Raw genomic sequence first — 22851 nt, 5'->3', positions numbered from 1 at the left:
CCTCTCCCGTTGCGGAGCACAGGCTCCGGACGCGCAGGCTCAGTGGCCATGGCTCACGGGCCCAGCCGCTCCGCGGCACGTGGGATCTTCCCGGACTGGGGCATGAACCCGTGTCCCCTGCATCGGCAGGCGGACTCTCAACCACTGCGCCACCAGGGAAGCCCTCAAATTAAGTTTTAAGTGGTGGATTATGCTGCTACTAGCAACAAACAAGAATGCCCTTTGCATTCCGCTCGTGTTAGCATTGGCATTATATATAATTCTTAAAGCCTTGCTAATTTGAAAGACAAAATAGTATCTTACTGTTATAATACGCAATTTTCTATTACTCTTGTGGTTGAACTTTTTTTTCCAAGAGTTTCACTTAGATCTATTCATTTTTAAATCACTTCTAAATGTTCTCTATTTACTGCAGATTTAATGTTTTCCTTATGCATTTGTATGAGCTATTTTCATATATATAAAAAAACCCTTTATCTCATTTTCTCAATCTATTTGTTTTTTAATATTACTTTTTTTAACATAAGACATCTTGGGAATTCCCTGGTGGTCCAGTGGTTAGGACTCCACACTTTCACTGCCAAGGGCCCAGGTTCAATCCCTGGCTGGGGAACTCAGATCCTACAAGCCGCGTGGTGCGGCCAAAAAGGAAAAAAAAAAAAGAAAAAACCAAACCAAAACAAAAAACATATAGGGATCTTAAATTCTTTCTTTTTTTAAATTTATTTTTAAAATTTATTTTATTTATTTATTTTTGGCTGCATTGGATCTTCGTTGCTGCACGCGGGCTTTCTCTACTTGCGGCGAGCGAGGGCTAATCTTCGTTGCAGTATGTGGACTTCTTATCGTGGTGGAGCACGGGCTCTAGGCGCACGGGCTTCAGTAGCTGTGGCACGCAGGCTCAGCAGTTGTGGCTGGTGGGCTCTAGAGCACAGGCTCAGTAGCTGTGTGCACAGGCTTAGCTGTTCCACAGCATGTGGGATCTTCTTGGACCAGGCCTCAAACCCGTGTCCCCTGCATTGGCAGGTGGATTCTTAACCACTGTGTCACCAAGGAAGCCCCTTAAATTCTTATATAGTCAAATACATATCTCGCTTTTCATGCTTTATGTCTTCTTTAACATTAATGTTAAGAATGTGTTACCTTACACTTCTAAAATATGGAAAATATTTTACGGACAAAGTTATTTTTTACAGCATTACTTAAAAGTGTGAGAAGTAGCAAGCAACCTGAAGGACCAACGTTAAGGGGGTAATAAGTAAAACTATTAATAAATCAATTGGCTGCAATATCATGTCTATTTAAAAAGTAGTGTTCCTTAAGTTGGGAAAAGGCTGTTCTTTCTCTGGAGATCTTTAGGTACATCATGTTTCTAGGAAAGTTCGGATCTAATCTTGCCAGCAAAGGAACAGATGATGAGCTCACGATTGTCAAAATTTTGTAAATACTCACTCTCAACAGTTTGGTGTGTATGTCTGAAATTTCACCTAACTCTGCTGCTTCTAGGTTGATCTTCATCAACTTTTCATATCTGTATGAAAAACAAGTACAGAAAAATTAAATGAGCATAAAATTTTACATGAGCATAGATTTTAAAAGATGTTTTATAAATTATATTTGAGTTATTATCATAACTATTTAACAATAGAATATTGAATGCAAAGCCTATAAGCAACAGATCCCAAGAAAACTTGATGTCTCCGTAAAGAAGGGATTTTATATACTTCTGCTTATAAATTTGCATATTAAGAGATAAACTATAAAAGACAACTTTATTTCAGTCTTATGTCAGGATAATAGTCGAAATACTAGATTTCGGAAATAATGGAGGTCAAGAGTATATACTAGTTTCACTTATTATATTTCCTGTGCAGTACAAATAGTATAGCCTAGGAACAAGGCAGTTTAAAATATCATTGTTTCAAAAAGGCATTCTCAGGGGTAAGATTTATAAGGAAGAGTAAACTAAAAGTAATCTCCAAATTCTAAAAATACTACCCAAATAGGGTTCTAGAATACCTCTTCCTACTTCCTTTGATCACAGGTTTTATATTTTCCTATGCAGAGTTGTCTGCTTTGCAAGGTAAAAAAAATGAGATGTTTCTACTTCAGATTCCTTTTCCTTTTCAAAGGGAAGGAGAAAATGCCACCAAAAAGATGGTACTCATTTCTTACTGAAATGACTATTTTTGCCCTTATGAGGAAGTGACTTAATCTAAGGTTGTCCCTTAATAGAAAGACTTGCAGAGCATGCTATATCATGCCAAGGATAACTAAACAAACTAAACAGAAATGGAAAATCGTTGACATTTTAACCACTATTAGTAAGGAAGTAGTCTACTTACACTTTCACAGTCTTTTCAATGTTTCTGATGCAGAAATCTAATGTGATCACAACTTCCGTCTTTTTGTGAACAGTTTCATTATAATCATCTTTAACTAATTCTCTAAAAAATAATAATATTCCCATTAGTTTATCTAGAGAATTATTTGTTTTCTCTTGCCTTTCACTAATTACACTGCTGTACTACTTTCTGTTCAGACAAACTTCTTAACAGTCTTGATTCATTATGAAAGCCAATTCACTTTTTACTACTGAAAGCATCTCTGTGACGCTTTATACCTATCCAGGGTACAAAACCATTACCACTTATCAGGGTAACAGTTTAGAAATCTAAGGCATTAAAATTATATTAAGGAATAAAACTAATCTACAATCACACAAATAAGCTGAACAGCATTACATTTTATACCACCAGAATTAATTTTTAATGCTCATAGTAGACTACTGTCTGATTTATACTTAAGCAGGATGACACAGTATATAATATAATTGAAGACCTTCTGATCTATATCAAGGGCCAAAAAACTAAGGACTGATGCCTGTTTCTGCTAAGAAAGGTATTTACATTTTTAAAGGTTGTAAAAACAAAATGAAAACAGAATTTGCAGTCCACAAAGTCTAAAATATTTACTAACTAAAAAAGTTTGCCAACAGTGGTCTACGTGAAAAACTATTTTCTCATGACTTATTGAACTAAAAGCTAATAAGTAAAAGAAACAAAAGCTTCATGGAGCAGCGACTGGAGTAGATAGCAGCAGCAAGAGAAAACAAGAGCTATTAGCAACAATGCTATGAAAATAAATGGAGTCAACACTTAGATTTTTCCAAAAACCATTTAGTAAAAACAAAAAGGCTTCTTAATGGAAAGAGAAAAGCACAGGCTTACAAGCTGGATATGTGAACACATAAAAAAAAATTATAAGCATAAATTTATGGGTTTAACATAAAGGTGACAGGAAAAAAAAAGAGCCTTATACTTTTTTCTTCTTAGAAGCAGCAGCAGAAGAACAAGAATGATGAAATGCTTCATATCTGTTTTTTCGAGAACGGAAGGACAGGTGTGAGGTGGGTAAACGTAAACTGTCACAAGCATTAAAGCCTAAGGGCACTGTTGAGTCCATTATTATATGTGTATAAAACTGAAACACTTCAAATGATGTTGTATAGAACTAGAGGCACGATTCTTAAGAGACCATTCATTCTCCATTTCTATCAGATGGAAAGATGACATATTATATATTCATCCACAAAACGTTTCTTAGGGCCACGGGAGTGAAAGCACCAAGTGCTAACCACTGGACAACCTGGGAAATCCTATATTTTTCTAATTTTTTTTTCTTAATTTTAAAATTCAGATACTATTTGTCCTATCTGTCTCATAAGGTTTTTGTAGGAATCAAATGAAAAAACAAAAAACAGCTGCTAAACGTTTTGCAAACTGTGAAACAAATGTACTATAATAAAAATCATACACGTGACCCCACCTAGTCTGAAGAGGTAAAGCATCAATGATGGGATGATTACCAGTTATTTAATGAGGCCTATGCGAAGATCAATTTTCAAATTTCAATCCATTACTTACATCAACCATCGTATCCCCTTTCGCATTAATTCCTGATAAAGCAGCAAGGTACTGGCAATTCTACAGGCATAACACACAACTCCTGTTACTGCCTAATGAAGAAATACAAAGTGTCAATATTTGGTGCTAACTGTGGTACAGGGTAAGAAAAACTTTCACATAAAAATTTTCAAGCTTTTGTGTTTTTATCATTAAAAACACAGTAAGCTACTAATTTCTAAAAGCTAAGGACAGATATAGCTGCAATAAAAATTTTAAATAAACATAATAATGGTAAAAATGCACTGTCTCAATGGAGAAAATTTTCGTATGAGTTCAAGAAAGGATACAAAGAAGAAAGAACACAAAAATTTGTCATGGGTAAAAATCTAAATGAATAATTTTCTAAATTACATAGGTGTATATAAAGATACACCTTTTATTGCTTCTACTATTAATAAGGTAATTTTAATTCAAATGTTTATATAGTCATTTAATTAAATACTAACCTTAGCCATGCTGGCATCCCCATCTAAATCATAACGTGGATGTACTTTAGGGAGGGAAACTGAAATAATTAAAATCAGAAATAAAAAATTATGAATTATTTCATCCTTCATACATCAACCTCCAAATTAAACATTAACCTCTAAATTACCTCTAAATTAAATGTTAGTGGTAAAACTCTTTAATGTTCTTTTCCTGGTTAAAGAAAACCACTTGAACAAAATGCTCATTCCTTAACAAATTTCCTGCACTATTTCTAAGGAGTTTCATTTCTTTTTCTTAAATATATTCCAACATAACAAGCTCAATGCTTTTCTTTAAATCTAAATCAAATCCCAAGATCTAAACAGAAATATAAAACTCCAGGTAATTTTTTTTCACCACTAGAATTAGTAATTTAAAAGATTCCAAAATGCAGATCTAATTTTTCTTAAACTTCAAAGCCTGGAAAAGTGTCCTATTCACCCTGGAAACAAGAAATATTTGCTGAGATTTATGATACAAAAGGTTATTTTGAGTGTTAGTAAAATACTAAAAGCAGAGAGCTACAGTAAAACATATATGACAAACTATTTTACCATTTTATAAACAAAATATTTAATGTCAAATTTTGTTGCACACAGGGTTTTAAATTTTACTACTACTCTAATTAACTTACAAAATTTTAATATTTATAAAAGTTGTACATTAATGTCATCATCAGTCGCCTTTTTGAAGATGACAATCATTTTTACAGTTTTTTTTTTTTTTTTTTTCCTTTTGGCCGTGCCGCATGGCTTGTGGGATCTTAGTTCCCTGACCAGGGATTGAACCTGGGCCCTCAGCAGTGAGAGTGTGGAATCCTACCCACTGTACCTCCAGGGAATTCTCAGGGGTTGTTTTTTTTTTTTTAAATGGCTAGTAAGAACAATAAGAAAAATCCCAACTTACTTTTTTCATATATCAATCCTATTGTACTCAGAGGTTCCCGGCTTACTACAAAGATGGGATTTTCATCAGCAGTTTTAGGGAAATGTTGTGCCAGTCTTCCAGGTTCTAGAACTAAACGTCGTCCTTCATATATAAGTTCTTGATTTGAAGAAATAATTTTGGTCTGTTTATACACCAGTTCATGAAATACAGTAGCACTGTGTGAGAAAAATCCAAAAGCACAACATAATTGGGATAAAAAAAGAGGTAAAAAAAATTTTTTTAACGAGGGCCACAACATCTATTTCTCAGTGATACTTTAGATCATGACCAGTCCACAGAAATGCTGCTTTTTTGATGTGGATACTATAAAGTCTATTAAATTCCACATAATCTGCCTATACAGCAATCAATTCTAAAATATTTTTATGTTTGATACCTATATTGGATATGTGCAATACACAGGAGTTTTAATATTTAATAATAGGGAGCCAATATAGCAGAGAGTTTAAGGGCACAGACTCTGGAATCAGAAAAGCCGGATTCAAATTCCAGTTCTTCCACTTACCACTTAATTGTTGTATTACCTTCAGTTACTTAACTCCTCTGTGCTGAGGTTCTTCATCTATAAAATGGGAATAACAGTCTCCGCCTCACAGAATTGTTGTGAGGACTAAATGATTTAAATATATAAAGAACTGAGAACAATACTTACAACATGACTATGTAATGTTTGTTAAATGAATTAATAAAATCAGGCATTTTCAAAATGATGTTTTGGGGAAAAAGGTAGATTCTCCCTAAACAGATTCATGAAATCAAATAAACGTTCCAGCAGCAATGTTGCGATTCCAAACAAAAAAAAAGCCACTTTCAAAAAGCCTCTGCTGTGATTTTTGGCTCAGGCTTGGGTGGGCTTTTTATGTTCATGCACACTCTTAAGATGAAATAGTGGCCAACACCTATGGTACATATCTATTCAGGCTATTAAGCACCAAAATAAAGATGAAAAATATATTTTAACCTAACGTTATATGAATACTATTTTATTCATTATATTTACATTATATTTAATGTTTATAATATTGTTAGATATAGATTAGACAAAAATGTATAAAATATTATTCCATCTAATTGATTTTATTCCTTAATAAATTATCAGTGAAAGTCTCTTTTTGAGTTTTATGAGGCATCAAAACTGCTGAGTCTTGTCAAACAGCAATTAAGGCATATAGAAAGGGTGTAATGTTTTTTTCCCTTTCATTTTAAAAAACATTTTTTTGAGATCTTTGTAGATTCATGTGCAGTTGAAAGAAATTATATGGAGAGACACTATATACCTTTTACTCAGTTTCCCCCAATGGTAACATCTTGCATAAGTATAGTACAATACTACAATCAGGATCTTGACACTGGTATAATCCACCTATTTTATTCAGATTTCCCTAGTTCCACATGTAAGGATGTGTGTGATTTAGTTATGTAGTTTTATCATATGGGTAGATTTTTATCACATGGGTGTAATGTGTTTTTCTAAGATAAAACAAATGGTTATTTCCCTAGTACTCAATAAGGGCTTTATGCCATACATGCAAGTAATAACTACACTAACTACCTTTAAGACTTACACTTTAGTATTTTTTAAGTGACAGGACAATATTCTTAATAAAACCTGGCCCATTTATTAGTAAATGCTATTTGTAGTTATGTGATTATGTAATTTGAGAGAAAGCACAGAAAGGAAAATAGTCCTGTAAAACTTGCAATGTAAGAACAAGCTAATTTACCTGTAAATTTTAGAAAATTAGAAAACTAATCCTTTTACTCCAAAGATAAGTGAAAAGGAATTTACTCAGCACTCAAACGTCTTCTAAGCAGAAAGTGGGTACCTCTTGTGAAGCTGTGACATCTTTTCTACTTCCTCTCCTAATTTATGAAGATACGTAATTATTATATAACAAGACATTATACAGTACAGGAAAAAATATAAAGAGGTACTTACGTATTATAGCTATGAATATAAATTTTATGAGCTGTCATTTGTTGTAGCGAAAAAACATGAATTATCATCCGGTGAAGTATATCACTTGTTTCTGCAAAAAACTGGTCAAAACCCCAACACTTTTCCTGATCTGCCTCAAGGATGTTTGCAAGAACAGGGGTAAGTAGAACTTGAAGACCCCTAAAATAGTATTGAAAAAAGTTACATGAAGAGTGAATGTGTTATATTCTGTCTAGGTACAAAATCATAATATTTACCAACAAATCAAAGGAACTATTATTAGATTAATTTAAAATTGTAAAAAATCTGCCAACTTTTCAGAAAGCCAGGTAACCTTGATTTAATATTGCCTGTCAATGAACCAGGGGTTACGGTATTTTTATGTTAGCTTTTACAGATTATTTTCTTTGATTCTCTCCTTCCCAAGTTTCCTCACTTTTCCAAACATATTCTAACATTGTATATACATGCTATCCAGGTGAGATAAGTTGATTGGAACCCTGTGGTCATGATGATAAGATAATGGTTTAATTTCAGGGTCATTAATGTCCTTTTAATACGTCACTCCAATACGTAATTTTTTATGTTGAATTCATATGCCTTTTGTAGTACACTTCTTTAGGAAGGAAAATTACTATAATCATTTAGCAATCAATGAATGCCAATTCAACTAGGAATAATCTTTGACTAATAAACTTAAACATTAAAAAAAAAAAGAATGGAAGGACCTTTATTCTTTCTCATGCTTTCACTGAATTTTAAAATCTGCTTAAATAGACTCAATTATGGAATTTCAAGTAGTCTTGAAAATATATTCTTGACTACACGACAGACACTGGAATAATTCCTTGCCTGTTAACAGTTTTTAAGGTATGCAGTGGACATTAAAATTTTTGCCTAACAAGTATCTATTCTCCCTCATTTTGTAAGAGAATCCATACCTCTCTACTCTCTAACTCTACTCCCTGTGCATAGATGGGCATGACAGCCAGGTTTGGTGATTATGATTGGTCAGAAGTGGCCAGGTGGTAGCATGTAAGTTGTTAAATAAGAATCAACCCAGAAATATTTGCTAAACTATCGGGAAAGAAAGTCTGTCTTTCCACTGAGCTTCCAAAGCTGTGAGAATGTTAATCTGGGAATGCCAGCAGCCATCTTGTGGCTGCCAGGAAAGAGCCTGGCTGAAAGTAAACAGAAATCAGAGAAAAGCAGAACTGAGAGACCAAGTCTTGATGACAGTCCGAATCTGAGGATTCCACTGGGCTCTGAGTTACATACACATGTGAACTTTGAATTATAATGTCAATCTATTTTTCACTTAAATCTTGTTTCACTTTAACGAACTGAGTTAGGTTTTTCTCATTGGCTATCCAGTCTTGACTAATTAATACATATAAGAAAGAGGATGGTTATCTTTTTTCTGTGGTTGTTACATTTTTGGTAGTTGATTTTATTGCTGATTGGTAGTACTTAAAGTCCTTACTATTAAAAAAAATCATATAATATACTTTCTGATACCTGAGCAATTTTTATCAAAAAATTTATAACATGGTGTGCTAAAGAATAATTAGATAAATAAGGCCTGTTACCCTCCTGAAATACGCAATATATAGTTCAGATTGTCAAATTATTGAGTCTGAGTGTCAGCAATATAGTTATTAAACAGCAGGTGCTCATTTCCTGACCCCTTTAAATGTTATGTTTTGCCTGAGATCTCCAAAATGAGTATTTTACAAATCAAAATTTAACACAGATCACTATTATAATATTAAGTTTCTGCTCTCCAATCAAGTGACCTTCTCTTGGTAATTCTAGCTGCATGACACAATTTTATTTTGGAGAGTTTTTTGTTTTTTTTTTTTAATTTATTTTATTTATTTTTGGCTGCATTGGGTCTTCTTTGCTGCGCGCAGGCTTTCTCTAGTCATGGCAAGCGGGGGCTACTATTTGTTGCAGCTGTGTGGGCTTCTCATTGCAGTGGCTTTGCTTGTTGTGGAGCACGGGGTCTAGGTGTTTGGGCTTCAGTAGTTGTGACTCGTGGGCTCTAGGGCACAGGCTCAGTAGTTGAGGCGCACGGGCTTAGTTGTTCTGTGGCATGTGGGGATCTTCCAGGACCAGGGATCGAACCCGTGTCCCCTACATTGGCAGGCAGATTCTTAACCACAGCGCCACCAGGGAAGCCCTGGAGACTTTTCTTTAAGTAACACACAAAAATGAAACTGTCAGTGTAGTGGTTTTCAAAAATGATTTCAGCACTGGAACTACCAGTTTAAATGAGTTTTCACAGCAATATATAAAATGATAGGACATATTTTATTAGCTTGTGATATATATATAGTTTAAATAAATATTTTGAATAAATATATTTATTTACTTATATGTTGAAAGTAATACAAAGAGCACCCACAGATTATAAAAGGCATTAAGCCAGTAAATCATAACCTGTGTGTTTTCACTTGTGGATTATACAATTCCTACACTCAGGAAAAATAGAAGTTAATTCAGTAATTACAAATTCTAAATATTGATGAGTGTCTTGGCTTTATTTCTAGAGTAAAATCTAATAATTTACTCTCAAATTAACACAACTTTGTAAATCAAATATACTTCAAAAAAAAAGATATAGCAACAGAAAAAAAAATTTACTCTCTACTTTTCATTTCTTTTACCTTAAATCTCTCTTTGTGATAACAGGATTCATATATAATTTGAGTTCTGGCTGCCATAATAAGTAAGACCTATATGAACATTTGAAATGCTGGAAAAAGTAGTAGAAAACTGTTTTTCTTTCTTTTTTAAAATTTAATTAATTAATCAATTAATTAATTTATGGCTGCGTTGGGTCTTTGTTGCTGTGTGCGGACCTTCTCTAACTGCGGCTCACGGGGGCTACTCTTCGTTGCAGTGCACGGGCTTCTCATGGCGGTGGCTTCTCTTGTTGTGGAGCATGGGCTGGCTCTAGGTGCGCGGGCTTCAGTAGTTGTGGTGCATGGGCTTAGTTGCTCCGCAGCATGTGGGATCTTCCCAGACCAGGGCTCAAACCCGTGTCCCCCGCATTGGCAGGTGGATTCTTAACCACTGTGCCACTAGGGAAGTCCCGAAAACTGTTATTTCTCACCCTTTGAACAATATGATTACTTTTTGAAAATGAGGATAATATTAAACTTCTTGAGTGTTTGTTTTTTAGAACTCTAGTTATTCCTATCTGTGCCACTATTTGTGCTATGTCATTATGAAGGTCAGCACAAGAGATACCAAGGTCCTTAGCTGGATCCCCACATAGCATGCAATTCCAAGACCAGTGATTAGCAATCTCAAAGATGTATGTACGCTCTGTGTCCTAAAAGAGATCTGGCAAAATTATTTACATAGACCCAAATCGATCTTTATATTGCCAAAGATGAAAATCACGAATCAAGGCATATGGTTTAATAATATCTACTGAAACATTAAACAAAACAAAACAAAACTACGCTTAAGTATTTGTGACTTCAGTCAACAAAGATTCCAAACACCAAAGTGCAAAAAAAACTGGGTACACTATATTTACCGAGAAAGACTACAAGAAACAGGCATGTCTCCACTCCAGTCAATTGGTCCATTTTCTGCTTTCTGTACTCCAGATATTGCACCAGAAGGCTTTCCAGTAATTATTTTATACCTTGGGGGGAATAAAAGCAGATTAAAATAAGTAGTTTGTTACTGCATAGCCTATCAATGGGCTTTGCAAAAATATTTCCTCAGTTGCACCTACAATTATCTACTAGACGAAACTTTGTGATTGATGTTCACAGGATCCATAAAACAATCAAAATACTTTGAATCTGACTGACTGAAGTAGAATAGTGGCTGTACGATTACTTTACTTATGCCATAATTAATTTTCATTTGGGTTCTCACAGTGCCATAAAACAGCATCTTGATGTTCACAACAAAAATATTAATTTTTCCATCTGAAAAAATTGAGCAAACACAAAAAAAGTTATGTTACAGAATATCTCTAGACCATAAAAAAAAGCATCTAATCCCTCTTACCCAGATTATCCAAAGGCACAGTCAACTGGACCATGAAATTACTGGAGAATGAACAATAGCTTTCTTTAAAAAAAAAAAAAGATAAAACTACACATAGCACAGTAACAGAAAATTTTTGCATACTGAAAACATATATACACATATAGGAATAGATGTGTGTACCAAAATTAAAAGTCAAAACTTAATCTGCTTCTTGAGGAAGGTGACAAAATAAAGATGACTTAAAGAAAGAGATGGATGGGGAAGCTAGAGAATACTAATAATGATAGAGACAAGGCAGCCTTTCAGGTGTCAGCACTTTCCAAAACAAAACCATAAAGTAGGAGAGGAAAACAAGGTTCATGCCTTCCAGATGAAAATGTAAATCATAACACAGCAGAATCTTACATAAGTTTATAAATATTATTTCTGGCATAATTTTTTTGGTTTGTTTAATGTCTACATAAATGTGCCCTGAGCAAATTAATATATTCTTTAAAACAGCAGAAGAAACCAGTACAACTGATTTGGACCGCTTGCTGCTTCTTCAGTAGAGGCAGCCAGGATTTCTGCCTTAAGAGATTTTTCAGAGAAGAAGGAAATTAATGTGAAAAATAAGTTGCATTCATGTGAGAACCATCTGACTGTGGAGAAATAAGCAGAGATATGTGAGATTAATGCAAGAAAAGAGAAGTGAATAGAATGAATGACAGAATTCTTAATCAAGGTAACGCTTATAAATTCTTGAAAAAACTTAACTAATTTTGTTAAGATCCATATACAAATACATTTAGTAACATGTAAATGAGATGCTGAGGGATCATCATGCCTATAATGTGAGATGAATACATCACTCAATAGTAAAGTAAAACAGTCATTATTACTTCTTTAAGCGCTTCTGAACATTCATTAGCATCAGTATTCATAAACAGTTGAGTTTCTGTGCAAATAAAGAAAAAAATACTTCTAATGGTATTATCTGCCCACATGGTGGTCAGATAAAATCATCAGGTATTCCTAGTTGCTTATAAGTCATGTTTCCTTTATTAGGGAGCATCACACTTTTATTTAATCCATTTTTAGGGCAGCAAGACATGCTGATACTGCTTTAAAACACCTATGACAATAAAAACATGATTAATTGTTGGACACACTTTATGTTTAATGAGGAAAAACAGAAATTGACTCTTAGCCTTCATTAATGAAGAGATTTTATAAAAAGGACACTGCTGTAAAGCAGTCTCAAGATGATGCTATACCAAAATCATCAGTACAGTAATGGATAACTTCTTCCCATGAATTTGTACACTGTCCTTGCTGGAAAACATTTAGATATCCAGGTTTTAGCAAAAGTCATCGTTACCAGTTGAACTGGTTTACTTCCGCAAACAAACAAAAGAGAAAATATGCTTCTACTAATTTTCTGAGATGAGATTAGATAAAAGATTGTATTTTTACAGTTGTGATTATTACTTTATCATGTTTGCTTATAAAGGGCAGGGTCAAACATACATATAAAGTTCTGAGAGAAATGTTAAGATCTAAAAGAATGGTTGAACATGTTAGGCTGTCAAGTGAGTTACTTCACTAAACCAAACAATCATAACCTCATAGTTTTATGTGTACATAGGTTGGCTGTTTCTCATAAGGCAAGGTCATTCACTAATTTATTTTAAAATAAAAAGTGTGGCCAATGTATGGATGAATTTTATAATAGATTTCACATCTAAAAATCCATCCCTCTTTTCTTCCATTATTTGGTTTACAGTAGTGACTCTGTACACAGTAATTATTTCCTAATAATTATGTCAGTACATAAATGTATAATGTACTAGTAAAATGCATTCAGGCTTTGGACTGAAACTGCAACACGAAAAAAATGTAATATTACATTAAACGTTATTTTTGAAATGGTTAAAGAAATCAGGTCAGTTCAGGGTAAGAACCGTATTTCTTTTTTTTTCGCGGTACGCGGACCCCTCACCGCTGCGGCCCCTCCCACCACGGAGCACAGGCTCCGGACGCGCAGGCCCAGCAGCCATGGCCCATGGGCCCAGCCGCTCCGCGGGCATGCGGGACCCCCGGGACCGGGGCACGAACCCACGTCCCCCGCATCGGCAGGTGGACTCCCAACCACTACGCCACCAGGGAAGCCCCTGTATTTCTTTTTGATCCAGTAATGGTTCTAGTACTCCACAGAAGTTCTATTTTTTTTTTTTTTTTTGGTTACATGGAGGAAAAAGCCTGATAAGGACACAGAAAACTAAATATACAGTACATTGAAATAAACTCCAGAAAGCAGTATATTTTTAATACGGATCAAAGACTGGATGCCATTTATACTTTGTACATAAGATAGTTAAACATGGTATGAAACAGTATGCCTATGCACTTTGATAAGGCTGCATTCTTATTAAAAAACCGAATAGCTTAAAATATCAGAAATGATGGCTAGATCAATTTTCAGTAGCGTACCCCTCTAACATGATAAAACAAAATAAGATAGAGATACATTTAAAAAATTATTTCTAATTTTAGATGGAGAAACCACTTACATCACTTCCTTATTCCTACGCGGCCCTTCAAATGGTCTAAATGGCAGTGATCCAGTAGCTGCATGGTAAAATGTTACCCCAATGCTCCAAAGATCAACAGTCGCTCCATATTTCTTCTGATGATCTTTTCTCAGCACTGCTCTCTCATACATATCAGGATGCTTTAAAAAGAAAAGAAAAAGCTGCTAACTTATGTTCTATAATACATTACACAAAAATGGGTATTCAATGATGCTTGGAAATTCTATTATATTTTCCTAATTATTTCACTTTCCCAATCTGAAGAGGCTATTTCACATCTTGCCCGTTCTCCTCAAACCTCCAACACCGTCTCCTTCGACCCTCAATTTTCATGACCTCACTTCATAATTCAATGAAGAAATGGAAGAAATCAGAGATCAACTCTCCCTTATGTCTGTTACCAAATACCAACCTACCTGAATCTGTGTCCAGAGCTAAGCCTACTTTCCAGTTATAATGGAACTGCTCCTATCTAAGGCTAACTTTTCCATCTGTATTATGGGGCCCATCATATCATCTCACCAATTCTAGAAATCAATTCCTGTAACTACCACTTTTATTTTATGCATCAATTTCCCTTCGTATGGGTCATTCCTTTCAGCTTACACACATGCTTTAATATCTCCCATTAAAAAAAAAAAAACCTAAATAGACCCTACATCCCCTTGTAGCTATCACCCAAATCTCTGCTTCCCTCCATAGCAAAACTCAAAATAGCTGTCCACACTTACAACTGCCTTATTTCCTCATCTCCCATTCAAGCCTATGGCATTAAATATTACCTATATCCTTTAACCCCCCAAACTATCTCTTGTCCTGGGCTCTGGATTCATATATCCTACTGTTTTCTTGAATGTCTAAAAGGTAGCTTAAATTTAAGGTATCCAAAATAGATCCTTGGTCTTCCGACTCAAACCTGTTTCCTTCTAATCTTTATCCTTTAAGTAAATGGTACCATCATCTACCCAGTCGCTCATACCCAAAACATATCAGGCAGCCTTGACTCCTCTCCCTCATCTCTCACATGCAATCCAGCTGAGCAAGTCATATAGGCTCTGAGATGAAAATTTAATTTTCTAGAATTAATTCAGAGGACTAGCCTGACTAGGTACACTGGGGGATACAGCAACTGAGACAAGTAGCTGGTCTGATGTTAAACACACGTCCTTAAGCACAGAATACACTATGATACAGTTGTGGAGAACAGGTGGAACTTAGAGGGCATGGCTTAGGAGCTTACAGATCCAGACAGAGACTGTGATGGACATAAAGCTCTGCAGAGGACAACCAGAGGTCATATATGCTTAGCCTCGTGACATTTGTCTTTATGTTAGTTATGCGCTGGAACTTAAAAGATTTTTCGAAGATAAAGCTACAAGAGTGTACTCTCGATCAAAGTAGAGTCATCTCCAAAATGATGCCAAACGAAAACAATGCCTTACGACATTGTGGTATTTGGCAGTGACCCAAGGGACTGGGAACCCATGCAGATAACAGTGCTGGGAGGGTGTTTCTAAATGATGCAGTTTATGAATCTGACTCTCAAAGGGTCACAAGCCCTGGATTATTATTTTTTGGGGGGATGGGTGGCCTCTTTTGGGAAATACATTTTAATGAGAAATCAGAAGAGGTGATAAGCATGAGGAGCTTAAGTGAGTGTCCCAACATGCCTACCAGACACACGGGGGCTGAGTGGTCTTGCTGGTTCTGTGGCAGAGCACCTAAAGCAACTACTGGCCAAAGAAGCGCTGGCCAGACCTTTGACCCAGCAGCCAGTACTTAGTGCATCAAGGTGCTGTGAAGAGGCCAAGAGTACCTGGACATGCCTGATATCTTCTGGAACATGAGGCCGCCAACCTGGGAAGAGGAGATACAGCGATTCTAGAAGAAGACAAAGGGGGATCTCCTCAAATGGTGCAATAATACACTAATTGGTACAGCTGGAAGGCCTTCCCTGGGCAGTGACGGACTGATTGTGGCCTGACACATGCTGGTGTGACGTATCTGTGCCCAGTGGCTCTCTCTCAAATGTGCTACTTGTACTTGTGTAGGGATCAGTATTACTGGGCCTGGGTGTCTGCATCTGAGATAGGAGCATAAGGACAAACCTACTGCAAGTTCTCAGATATTATTAAGATAGCCATCATATTAAAAATGGCAGAAGAAAAAAAGCTGGTGTTTCCTTTGGTCTTTAACACACAAAAAGGAGAAGATTCAACATCTGGTCTGGGAATTCCAAAATGAGAAAAGTTTTCATTTAAATACATAAATATTTCTAGATTGCTGAGCTTCAGGCCATTATGTGTCTCATTTTATAACTGTGGTGTACTGTATTAGAAAACAGGGCTGGGCATAATCTGAAATAGGAAAAATAGATCCGAGTAAAATTTTAGCCAAGAGAACAGCATGGACTTGGAGTAAATTTATTTAATAATTTAAATAATGTTTAAATGTTTTGTTCTTTCCATTTTAAAAGTCTGTTAGAGGCAAAAGCTAACCTGTGGTCCTAGGAGAATATGTGAAAGACTGACAGTTGGTAATAGGGATCAACCTCATGAACGCTAGTACTGTACTGCTGTTTGGTTTTTTTGGTTATCACAGTAACTGGGAAGGGCTACTGGTATTTAGTGGGCAGAGACCAGAGATGAGAGACATCCTGTCAAATATGAAACAGTTCTGAAAAATAAGCTTCTGACATTTTGCATGACTTTTGAATATCTTGCCGGATATTTGTGCAGGAAAGAGGTTTATAATGATCTCAGTTTGTTTTATATATAAACAATGTATTTTTGTACATAAAGTAAACAAAGTATTTTTGCAGCTACAGGAATGCAGTACATGTAAATCTACTTTGTTTAGTTAGAAACTTTATCAAGAATTATTCACTGCTTTGGAAAATCATGTCAGTGACAACACAACACCTGTGATATGTGACTCACCAATACAACATACAAGTTATCACTGCACGTGCACTGGAGGTGTTATTACATACAGGTGAAAGCGTCCGATTACTTACGTTTTCTGCCAGTGAAGGTGCTCCTAAACTTTTACATATTAACTATCTATGATTTTATTATATTTTCCTTTATATTATTATTGATACTATGCTATTCTTTTAATTAGGTATGCAGGTGATTATATTATCTAAGAATTTCATTTTAAGATACTGAAAAGAACATTGTAAAACATTTATTATAAAAAGGGGGCGATCATACACGGTAAAACCACTAGCCTGTATGCTCTGGCTGCCTTCTGCTTACTTCTCCAATTCCAACTCCTACCACCTGCCTCTTCACTCACTAAATTGCAGCTATTCTGTCATCCTCTCTGTTTCTCAAACATCCAAGGTCATTCTTATTTCTAGGCCTTTGCAGTTGCTTGTAATGCTTTTCCCCCAAATCTCTGCATGGCTTGCTTCTTTTTATCATTTAAGTGTCAGTTCACTTAGGACTGAAAGGAGGCTTCCCCCAGCTATCTTCTTCCTGCTAGTCACTATTTTATTACCTAATATTGTCTTTCCAACACTTTAGTTATCTGAATTTATCTTATTTACTTGTCTGTTGTCCTCACTAGATTGTGGGTTCCATAAGAGCAGAAATCATGTACATTTGGTTCATCACAGAAGTCCCAGTTCCTAGAACAGTGCCTGGTACCTAAATAACTGTTGGATGAATGTAATCCATTTTTAGGTATTCTTTTTTTTTTTTTTTCATTTTTAGGTATTCTTAATAAAGACTATCAAAATATAGTAGATTAATTTGGGGAGATATATTGATAGAACAAGACATCTTAATTCATGCCAGACTTAGTATAATCTGAATAAAGCTATGGGGCCAGGTAGACTTTATTCATGTTATAAGATTACAATGGCAGAATCCAGTTGGAAAAAAAGTCACAGATTCTAAGACTTTTAAAACAAAACCCAGAGCCATGAGCAATTAGTGATAGCTGTATATTATAAACTTCCTGATTACATGTTAAATATACTTATTTTTCAGTGTCTTTTCTTAAGTGTTTCAAATGTTTACTAACTTCATACAAACACACCTACATAATCTGTTTCAACCACAGAGCTTTTCTAGTTTTCTAGCATTTCAAATTAGATCTTTTAGAGGCATTCAATTTTATGTGTGTTTCTAACAACTATTCTTTTTGTCTTTCAATAACCAACCTCCCTGAAGAGAATCTTCTGCTTCAGAATTATAATGAAGTTTCCTCTACAGGGAAGAGTACTATAACAAGCTTGTAATGTATTAACTGCTCTGTTCCAAATAAGGAAGCCTTTACTAGTTAGATGTTTCTGGAGTGTACAGACAGTTCTTTCTTTTAATACAGATGAATAACATCAGTAAAATTATTTAAGATTATTATAAAACTTGTACGAATTTTTAACAGAAATAACCCCCTGAGAAACCGATATTTAATACCTCATTACAAACCATATTCATTAGAATAGAAAATTTAATTTTTGCCATAAAAGTTGACATTTCATAGTGAACTGGTTGACCAATTATCCATATTTACAATATATCCAACTTCTTTAAATAAAATTATTAGTGATACATGACTTACCAAATATTCTTCTGTGCCATACAGAGAAACAAACTGCTCATCATCTTCTAATTCTCTAGCTGCACCAAAATCTGTGAGTTTGTACACAGACTGTCCGTCTTCCCCTATTACACGCATGATATTTCCTGGCTTAATATCACGGTGAACTATGCCATTTTCTCGGAGATGATTCATTCCACCCACTTCAACAATAAATATAAAACACAGGAAATCATAATGTAGGTATCTATGCATATGTATGTGTGCATCAGACTCACTAATTAACATTAATTCATTTTCACTCAGTGTAAGTTTTTACATAAGTTGGTCCAAAGTCATTTTAATCAAAGAAGTAACAGATTATACTTATATTTTGTATTCCATGTTTGAGTAATGAGGAGTTTTAGAATGATGAGGACCAATATGGTCTAAGGAAGAGTCCAATCTCTCTTAAACACTATCAAGAAAATGGAACACAACAGTCTTAAGCCTATGACCTCCAGAATTACTTTTGGTTATATACCTGTGGGCCATCTGCTTAAACTTAAGAATGAAGATTCCCAAGAAAGATAATCTTTCACCACAATTTTACATTTTTACCTTGGGAAAAAAATTCCACAAAAGAGTAAACTGGACTCGATACATAATATAGTAAAAAAAAAAGTAATAGAAGGAGGCAAAGTGTCAGACTTGTTTCCACAAAAATATATTTCTCATATGCTTAGTGCTCTTCTAAAAATGCCATTTTCTTTTCTTTCTTTTTTTTTTTTTTTTAAGGACAAAGGTGGCAAAACTGCTGAAATTAAGCTGTTTGGGCTAACTGACATGCAATGTCACAGAGTGATAGTCTGAAACATTTGTTTGACAGCTGATAAATGAATGTCCAAGCATGACATATAAAAATAAGTTTAGGGGTATCAACATTCAATTACGAAAGCTCAGAACTACCAGTATACTTAGGAAGGCATCAATCATCTATAACTTCTATTTGATTTACTAGGCTATAGCACATATTGCTTCTTTTTCATTTCACCCTCACCTAAGTAGTCTCTACTGCTTCCAGTGTCAAGTTCAAGAATTCCCACTAACCTCATACTTTATCACTGGGCTTTTCCTATTCTTCAAATACTGATTCATTTCCTTCCAAGAAGATATTATTCCCTTTGGTTGCCATATATTTTTTTTAATAACAGCTTTGTTGAGATAAAATCTACATATCATAAAACTCATTTTTTAAAGTAGTTAAGAGTCACAGAGTGTACAACCATCACCACCAATTTCAGAACATTTCCATTACGCCAAAAAGAACCCCACGTCTATTAGCAGTCACTCCTCGGCTCCACCCTCCCCTCAAGGCCCTGACCACCATTACTCTGCTTTCTGTCTCTATGGATCTGCCTATTCCGGACATTTCACGTAAATGGAATCATACAAATATTGTGGCCTTTTGTGTCTGGCATTTTTCAAGTTATATCCATATTATAGCATGTATCACTACTTCACTCTTGTAATGAACAAATAATATTCCATTGTATGGATATACCACATTTTGTTTACCTATTCATCAGTTGATGGATACTGGGCTACTTCCTTTTTTTTTTGTTATTATAAATACTGGTGTACAAGTTTTTGTGTGGATTTTAAACTCTTTTAGATAAATACCTACTAGCGGAATTGCTAAGTCATATGGTAATTCTGTTTATTAACCTTTTGAGGAACTGTCAGACTGTTGTCCAAAGAGGCTGCACATTTTTACACCACCACCAACGGTATATGAGGGGTTCAATTTCTCCACAGCCTCGCCAACACTTGGTTCTGTTTTGTCTTCTTGATTTTAGCCATCCTAGTGGGTATGTAGTGGCAGCTCTTAATTGTTTTGACTGGTATTTCTCTAACGACTAATGACCTTTCTATATACTTGCTGGCCATTTGTATATCTTGTTTGGAGAAATGTCTATCAAATCCTTTGCCCATTTTTAAACTGGGTTGTCTTTTTATTGTTTTGTTGGGATAAAAATTCCTCATCAGACGTACGGTTTGCAAATATTTTCTCTCATTTTATGGGTTGTCTTTTTACTTGATGTTGTCCTTTGAAACACAAAAGTTTTTAATGTTGATGAAACTTATCTTTTTTCTTTTTGTACTTGCGCTTTTGGTGTCATATCTAAGAAAGCACTCCATAAAGGTCTTTGGCTTTGAATTTAAGAAATTTATTTTTAAAAATTCTTATGTCATTAAGTTATATATACACACATATATAATCATATAAATAAACATACCCACATCTCGCAAAACAATTAAAAATTCAGACTCTGGTAGTCCATAGGCATTACATGGTTCTTCTAAAACAGTGTATAAACTTCCACATGGACAAAATTCCATAATAAGTACTTTATGTCTCGTTGTTATCTGAAAAAAAAAATCACTGATTGGGGCTCAATATAAAAAATAAATTTTTATTATATGCCAATACTTACCTGATTTCATTTAAAAGTTGGATTTACTACAATAATGAAGGTACTTTGAATTGCTTTTTACCTGGGGTTTGTTAAATATTTGTTGACTGTACAGATGAGAATTAACATCTTCTAAATTCGTATTAAAATTGGATTTGTCGGGCTTCCCTGGTGGTGCAGTGGTTAAGAATCTGCCAATGCAGGGGACACGGGTTCGAGCCCTGGTCCGGGAAGATCCCACATGCCACAGAGCAACTAAGACCGTGCACCACAACTACTGAGGCTGCATGCCACAACTACTGAAGCCTGTGCTCCTACAGCCTGTGCTCTGCAACAAGAAAAGCCACCGCAATGAGAAGCCCACACACCGCAACAAAAGGTAGCCCCTGATCGCCACAACTAGAGAAAGCCCGCACACAGCAACAAAGACCCAACGCAGCCAAAAATAAATAAATTAAAAAAAAAAAACTGGGTTTGTCTTTGAAGACAAACCACAGCAAGTCTAATTAGAAATTCACTGCTACAATGTAATAATGATTCTTTCAAAATTATGTTTAATTTCTAATACATAACGTACATTTATTTAGGATATTAGTTCTTCTAACAAATCTCTTAAGCTTGAAATTCTTCCTGTGACAAGCACTTTTACTTCAAAGAATGGAGTTCTAGACCTTTTTTTGGCCACGCCTTGCAGCCTGCGGGATCTTAGTTCCCCGACCAGAGATCGAACCCGTGCCCCCTACAGTGGAAGCGTGAAGCCCTAACCACTGCACTGCCAAGGAGTTCCCAGAGTTCTAGCCTTAAAAATAAATAGGTGGCAGAATAGTTGAGTCGTCCTCTTGCAGCAAAGTTCTAGTCTGCTCATATGAATCTGAGCTGCTGATTTGTTTTAAACCTTAATTTTAATGTACCACTGAATATAAGATACATCATCAATTTAATAACAGCTTTATAGAGAAAAAGAAGTATTACCAAATTACAAATACACACTGATTATAAGATACATGCTCATTTCAGAAACTCAAAAATATGAATGAGACTTAAATCCAGTATTCATCTCCAACTTTCAATTCTTCCTTCCTTTTATAATTCTTTCTACATATCCCCAATATATACCCATAAAATATTTTAAATTTCTCTACGATTGAGTAGTATAAAAGAAATAATTTTTTAAAAAACTGTTGTTTTGAAAAAATGAAATAATTGAATGCTGATGAATTGAAAATTTGAGAAATACCCATAATCCCATCACCCAGAGATAATTATGTTAATATTTTGGTATGTTTCCTTTCAGTCTTTTTTCTATGCATCAAATCATATTACAGACACATTAACACTTTGTATACCATACTGTATATATCAAGATCACACTGCAGGGCTTCCCTGGTGGTGCAGTGGTTGAGAATCTGCCTGCTAATGCAGGGGACACGGGTTCGAGCCCTGGTCTGGGAAGATCCCACCTGCCGCGGAGCAACTGGGCCCGTGAGCCACAACTACTGAGCCTGCGCGTCTGGAGCCTGTGCTCCGCAACAAGAGAGGCCCCGATAGTGAGAGGCCTGCACACCGCGATGAAGAGTGGCCCCCGCTTGCCACAACTAGAGAAAGCCCTTGCACAGAAACGAAGACCCAACACAGCCCAAGATAAATTAATAAATAAATTAATTTAAAAAATTAAAAAAAGAAAAAGATCACACTGCATATATACTTTTAATACTGATTTTCTCACAGAACATTATACACAAGCATGCTCCCAGGTGATTGAAATTTGTTAAATATCTCTCTTTATTACTGCTTAACTACTGTGTAGTAAAGAATTAATTTTAGCCAGAGAGGTCTGGTCATTGCCCTTGGCTACTGGGAGGTGATTTGCTAGGCTTCTAGAATGTCCTATCTGCTAGAAGTGTCTTTGTCTGTGGGTTTTGGCCATGTGA

General features: G+C 35.3%; 1 protein-coding gene across 2 annotated transcripts in view; it reads right to left on the bottom strand.

The window, feature by feature from the left end:
• Positions 1–22851, bottom strand: part of TBK1 (TANK binding kinase 1) — a 38948-nt gene that overhangs the window by 7551 nt on the left and 8546 nt on the right. For both annotated transcript variants that reach the window (XM_022571631.3, XM_089920966.1), the window contains exons 4-13: positions 20744–20873; positions 18486–18667; positions 13893–14053; positions 10874–10984; positions 7324–7503; positions 5343–5539; positions 4415–4473; positions 3927–4018; positions 2346–2447; positions 1453–1531 (exon numbers count right to left, since the gene is read on the bottom strand). In XM_022571631.3, coding sequence (XP_022427339.1) covers positions 1453–1531; positions 2346–2447; positions 3927–4018; positions 4415–4473; positions 5343–5539; positions 7324–7503; positions 10874–10984; positions 13893–14053; positions 18486–18667; positions 20744–20873 — 1293 coding nt within the window. The remainder of the gene's footprint in view (positions 1–1452; positions 1532–2345; positions 2448–3926; positions 4019–4414; positions 4474–5342; positions 5540–7323; positions 7504–10873; positions 10985–13892; positions 14054–18485; positions 18668–20743; positions 20874–22851) is intronic.

The sequence above is a fragment of the Delphinapterus leucas genome, chromosome 11, assembly GCF_059928025.1.
Source record: "Delphinapterus leucas isolate spDelLeu-1000000601 "Yukka" chromosome 11, BTC_Dleu_Yukka2, whole genome shotgun sequence".
NCBI classification, from domain to species: domain Eukaryota; kingdom Metazoa; phylum Chordata; class Mammalia; order Artiodactyla; family Monodontidae; genus Delphinapterus; species Delphinapterus leucas.
The sequence above is the reverse complement of the archived record's forward strand: the minus strand, read 5'-3'. Positions and strand labels throughout refer to the sequence as shown.